This window comes from Leopardus geoffroyi, chromosome D3 (genome assembly GCF_018350155.1).
Source record: "Leopardus geoffroyi isolate Oge1 chromosome D3, O.geoffroyi_Oge1_pat1.0, whole genome shotgun sequence".
Taxonomy (NCBI): Eukaryota; Metazoa; Chordata; class Mammalia; order Carnivora; family Felidae; genus Leopardus; species Leopardus geoffroyi.
The window spans coordinates 65882041-65888040 of NC_059339.1; the positions used below are offsets into that span (position 1 = coordinate 65882041).

At 47.5% G+C, this 6000-nt stretch overlaps 1 protein-coding gene across 1 annotated transcript in view; it reads left to right on the forward strand.

The window, feature by feature from the left end:
- Positions 1-5735, forward strand: part of SLC14A2 (solute carrier family 14 member 2) — a 505451-nt gene extending 499716 nt beyond the window's left edge. The window contains exons 17-19 of the mRNA XM_045459754.1: positions 241-375; positions 1488-1537; positions 4723-5735. Coding sequence (XP_045315710.1) covers positions 241-375; positions 1488-1537; positions 4723-4923 — 386 coding nt within the window. The 3' untranslated portion in view covers positions 4924-5735. The remainder of the gene's footprint in view (positions 1-240; positions 376-1487; positions 1538-4722) is intronic.
- The last annotated feature ends 265 nt before the right edge of the window (positions 5736-6000 follow it).

A 6000-nucleotide genomic window follows, 5' to 3' on the forward strand; every position in this document is an offset into this window, starting at 1 on the left:
AAAGGCTCTCTTCTACCTATAACGACATCACCACTAATACTCGTGTGACTCTATGGCCATTTGTTTCCTTTAGTTATCTTTTCACTGAATAAAATCGGAAGTTCTTTTTTATAAATGCCTAAGAGGATGATTGGTCTGGGCTTTGAGAACTATGGTGGTTTTCAGGAAGGGCAGGCAAGCCCCACGAGACCCACCCCCCCCCACCCCGAACTCAACACTGATGCCTGCCTTCTCTCGCAGCCCTCACTATTGCAACGCCCTTGGACTCCATCTACTTCGGCCTGTGTGGCTTCAACAGCACGCTGGCCTGCATTGCCATAGGAGGCATGTTCTACGTCATCACCTGGCAGACCCACTTCCTGGCCATCGCCTGTGGTAGGGACCACCACTAGCTCCCTTTGCACCTTCGGCGCCACCTGTGACTGTCCCTGCGGGGAAAACCACCCTGAAGATTCTGTGGATCCCCCAAAGATAAATGGGAGGATCGTTTGCTTCACAAAAGCGTTTATATCTAAAATGGTTTTGAGTGGTTGTTCAACGAGTCACACAGTAAAAACTGTTTTCACGGAACACAGAGTGTTCAGCCACATGAAGACAGAACTTTTAGACGGTGGCTGTTGGGTTGTTGTTCATGGGTTGTCTCTGTGATGGCTACTCTCCTGGCTGGTGATTGGAGCCAACCGACAGAGCAACCCTTACTCAAATTAATCTTTATGTATAGAATTGGGTGATTTACCTCAGATACAGAGATTAACTTTAAGCACCCAAATACTCATCATTAGGACCTGCCAATAATGCTTATGCCAGAGGAATGCTGAAGGATGTGGTCACATGGCTACCAGCCAGGTGCTCAGTGACTCTTTAATAAAGATTTGCTGTTGTTAATATCCTGAGGACAATTGAGATGCTTTCAGTTGAGAAATTGAGAGTTGGGAAGCAAAGCCCAATTACACTTGCTCGTTTTCACAGAGCGTCACCTCTTACCGGCACGTGGCTCTTCCCAGTGGCCAGCCTGGCCGCACCCTCTGCAGGCAGAGCCGGGAAGACAAGGCAGTGGGCATATTCGGTCTTCCTCAAGCTTAGAGAATGCTGTTCCTCCCTGGAAACCGTATTACATTAATAACTCGCGGTGAAATATTCCAGCGGGGAGCTCTGGGATCCACTTGCCTTGGCTGTATAGTAAAATTTTCATGTACGGTTTATGCTGCTAAATGTTCCTTTGCTAGAATGCAAGGTGGTGGGACCCAAGAGAACCATAATCACTCCATTCTGGCCCTTTTTTAACAAAGTTCATCTGCTGTCTTAGCTGTACCGGCATTTGCCTGGAATTTAACACATTTCAGGGCTGTCAACTAATAGAAACATAATTCAAGTTTTATTTTAATCTGAGAGATAGCATTTGTGGCATAAAATGTCTGGGGAGATAATATGTAGACTAAGCTTGAGGCACCGTCAGTCACTGGACTGTTTCTTGGTTCTTTTCCCAGCACTGTTTGCGGCCTACCTGGGTGCTGCGCTGGCTAACATGCTGTCCGTGGTGAGTCAGCGTCGGCTAAGAACGTGCCACAACGCCCTTCCCCCGTTCTTTCAGCTCCCCACAGCCAATGCAAGCCTGTCCTCCGGGGACCCTTCCCCAACTCATCCTTCTCATCTCAAATCACACCGCTTGCCTCAGCACCTGCTAGACAGAAGGAGCTGGGTCTCTAAAGGTTCGATGTCAACCACCGGTTAAACAGACCCCATTGTCAGGGGGCCAGTGGAGCTTGTTATAGAAGGACAATTTGAAGAACACTATCTTGTAACTCGAATTCTTTCGGCTGCATCATCCCCTAGAACTAGTTTTAAATCTTTATTATTTAATTTTTTTGTATGTTTATAGATCAACTGCCCAACTAACTTATGGGCCAGGGTACATCTCCGTTCATCCGTTGGCAGCTAGGAGTTGAGGGGGTCATGAGGGAAGTCTCCAGGGAAGACAGGGAACCAAGCCCCAGCAATACCTGAGAGAAGCCAGCGCTGGTGGCTATGTGCACATGCACCAGTCCAAGAATCCCTTCCTTGTCTGAGCCCTAGTGTGAGGTGGTGTCTGAGACAGGAGAAGCCGCATGGCCAGCCCCAGCCCCCACGTACACTGGGTAGGGCCCCCGGTCCGGCACAGAGTGTTGAGGGCTCAGCCCACAGTTGATGCCTCCCCCTTTTAGATAAGGGTTCAAGGGCACATTTGATAAAAGCAACCAGGAAAAGTCCCAGTGGTCCTGAAGGTAGGGATGAAGGTGGGCATTTTACTCACACCTGCACAAATCCCTTCCTCACCCTTAAGGAAACTGGGCAGGTTGAACTTAGCATAGGAAGGAATTTTCTAAGCAATAGAACCCGCCTTCCCTGATACCATCCTATGTCTCCCAGTGGGCTAAATCCTCCTCTGGGCTCTGGTGAATCTTGTACATGCCTCTGCTATGACACTTGACGTACAGTATGGTGACGAGCCTTATACATATTCTTCCTTTTCCAACTTCAGCCCATGTGCTCCTTCAGAACAGGGGCCCGGCTGTATTCTAGTCTTTATCCATAGTACCTATTACAATACCCAGCCCATAATAGGTGCTCAAGAAATGATGAATGAATAAAACCCTAAGATAGCAAGCCTGCACCATGGGGAATCTAAGAGCTGGGGCTGATTGGTCAGCCATCAGAAGAATGGGCGGGTAACTAGAGCATGGAGTATGGTCTCTGCGGCTCCTTTGCACTCCAGGCTTTCCCATCATTCTTGTACCCGTCCTTCCACCTGACTGTCCAGCCAGTGAATATGTGTCACATGCCTTCCCTGGGCAAGGTACTGGAAGGGATGCAAACAGGAGGCTTTTGTTTCTGATCATAGGCATTTAGAGGATGACTGGCCCTTTTCCTCTGCGGGCAGAGAAGTTAGAGGCAATACCATTCCACTTAAACTTTTTTTGAACTCGAGTTTACTTTCTGTGTGCCTACTATGTTTAGGACACTATGCTGAACCCTCTCAGGGAGACAAAAAAGGGCAGGCTATTTACTCCCGTGGAAGGAATGTCCAATCTGCTTGAAGAACAATATAAAAATGTCAAGTGACATTTACGAGCCCCTTCACACCCTCCACAGACAGAGCACTTGGGAGCTGCACTCCTCTGCTTCCTCACTGGCACTCATACACGCAGCCCTGTCTTCCACTTGCCCCCCCCCCCCCCACTTGACAATCATGACCGCTGTTTACTGAGTGCTGAGGGCTGTTTATGAGTCCTTAATATGCACTAGGCATTAACTGTCTGAGTGGACACTGTTATCCCTACTTTACTATTGAGGAAATAGGTTTCAGATGGATGAAATAACTTTAACAAGGTGGTTGGAGCTGAGATGTGGGTCTGAGATGTGAACTCCAGACCTACTTCCTTTCCCACTGTGGGGTTCCAGAGGGTTCTTCCCAAAACACACTGTGTAGTGTGAGCAGGGCTTTGGAGAGACTTGTTGGGTGGAATTCATTACTCGTGGGTATTTTTATGGCCATGGTTCTGGCTGCTGTAGTCCTTCTCCAAGTTTCACCCAGCAGTGCCATCTTCGAGCAGCACTTTACTGGCATTGTTATCCCCGTGGTGTTTTCTGAGGTCTTTACTGCTTATAAGGAAATGAGGTTGGGTGTGGGGGAACATGATTTGGTCAGCCTTATAGTTGAGTCTGCAGACTCCTTATCACCAAGCTCTCCACTCAAGTGATCTCAAGGAAGAGTGAGAGGTGTATTAAAAAGCCGCAGGGCATGGGCCGCCTGGGTGGCTCAGTCGGGTAAGTGTCCAACTTTGGCTCAGGTCATGATCTCACAGTTTGGTTCACGAGTTCGAGCCCCACATTGGGCACTCTGCTGTAGCACAGAGCCCACCTTGGATCATCCTCCGTCTCCCATTCTCTCTCTCTCTGCCCCTCACTGTTCTCTCTCTTTCTCTCAAAAATAAATAAACATTTTGTTTTGAAAAGCCTCAGGGCATCTTAAGGAAGAAAAAATAGGTCAACACCATGAGAAGGAGAGCTGGGAATGGGGGAGCCTTGAGAATAGAGGCAGCTACCCTCCACCTCCAACCCCTAGGACTAGGACATTACATCTCTGCCTCTCTCCAGATGTCTGTTCTATCTCCCTGTGTCTGTGGTGGGTTTCTTCTGCTGCACACAGCCCCCTAGCGGCCACCCAGCACTGGTTGGCTCTCCAGTCCTTTCAGACCAAGAGCCCAGTCTCTCTTAGTTCAAATTCTCAAAAGAGGGATTCAACTCCCAGGCCATCTGCCTGTGGAAGTCGCATTGCTGGAGTCCAATCAGCTGTGACCAAAGAGATAAAGATCGTGAGCTACAACATGGCTGCCAATGCCACTCCTTCAACAGGGGCTATGGGAGAGGCAGGCAATGGTCAGTTCCTAGAGTTGAAGGTATAACCTAGCCAGACAGCCCAAGGCAAAACATGACTTCTACATAAAGCCATATTGTAATAGGATTCCAATGGCTGCATTTTGGAGAATGTGCATCCACCTGTTACTATTCAGGCAGACAGCACTGACATGCTTTTATTTATATTGGTCAAGAAGTATTATTCCTCTCAAAGCATCCCGTCCTCTACCCAGGACTGTAGGGGAGTGTTAAGGGCTGATGAAACAGGCCAAAGCATCTGATATAATCAAGGCTTCTCTTGTGTGTCTCCTTTCTGCCCCTGCCCAGTTTGGACTGCCACCATGCACCTGGCCCTTTTGCCTCTCAGCACTCACCTTCCTGCTCCTGACGACCAACAACCCTGCCATCTACAAGCTTCCACTCAGCAAAGTTACCTACCCAGAGGCCAATCGCATCTACTACCTATCCCAGGAGAAAAACAGAAGAGCATCAACCATAACAAAGTACCAGGCCTATGATGTCTCCTAGGCTGCCTTTTCCAAAACATGTCACTGTGTACTCAGCCTTCATCAGGTCATCCAGGTCCCCAGGCTGAAAGCCACGCAAACTCCCTTTCTGTCTGTTCTGTGATTCTTTCCCCAAGCAAGCCTACACCCTAGTTTTTCCCCACATAGGGAAATACGTGTCTAGTCACCATTTAGGAACCTCTCTGTTCTAAGATGTACAACATTTATCAAAGATACCGTTAGTTTAGACTTCATACTCACAAATCATACCATAAGAGCTCCCTTTGAAGGGAATTTGCCCTCTTCTGCAAAATAAGCCACATCCCTAAAGAGAACTCATCAAGAAGGGGACAGGGATTGGTGGCATGAGCCTCCAACTCAGTCATTTTATGGAGCCATGCACATTTCCAGGAAACATGCATCAGCCTGGAAGGCGATAGGATGGTTTGGCCCTAGCTCTGCCCCTAGGGAGCCCCTGCCATCTGGAGTGAACGCATCCCTGCTCTCAGCCTTGAATTCTTACTGGTTTCATGACAGGGAGGGATTCAGTCCCTCCCACCTTGGAAGTGTTGATTCTTCTCTCTCTCCCATAAACTGATGAAATCAGTGTGACCATCAAGTAATTACTCTGAGTCAAGTAATAGATGGAGGGCTTACCTGGAGAAAAGGCAGGAAATTTTTAATGTTCTGAGATTTGTTCTTGAGTCACGAGAAGATGTTCTCCAGATTTGGGGTTAGGAACTTAAATTCACTGGAAATGCCAATGTGCCTTCCTTTACATAACAGAAATATTTCTGGAAATGTCATAAGATGAAAACTGATCTTTTTCAACATTCAAATCATGTTTTAAACAAATGTTTTTTCTTTAGTAGTATTCATAAACATGCTGTCATTAAACGGTTAAGTTCACAAGATGGTATCGGGATTTTCTTAAAATGGGGCGCACTTACGCTGTTCACACATTGCCCATCTGAGGGGTTTTCCATGGTCAAGCATGTGTCTGACAAGGGATGGGATGGGTAACAAATCATCAAAAGAGGGTTTGATTTGCATACAAAGGGAATTATACAGAAACGACTGTGGTCTTCTATTTCTGTTT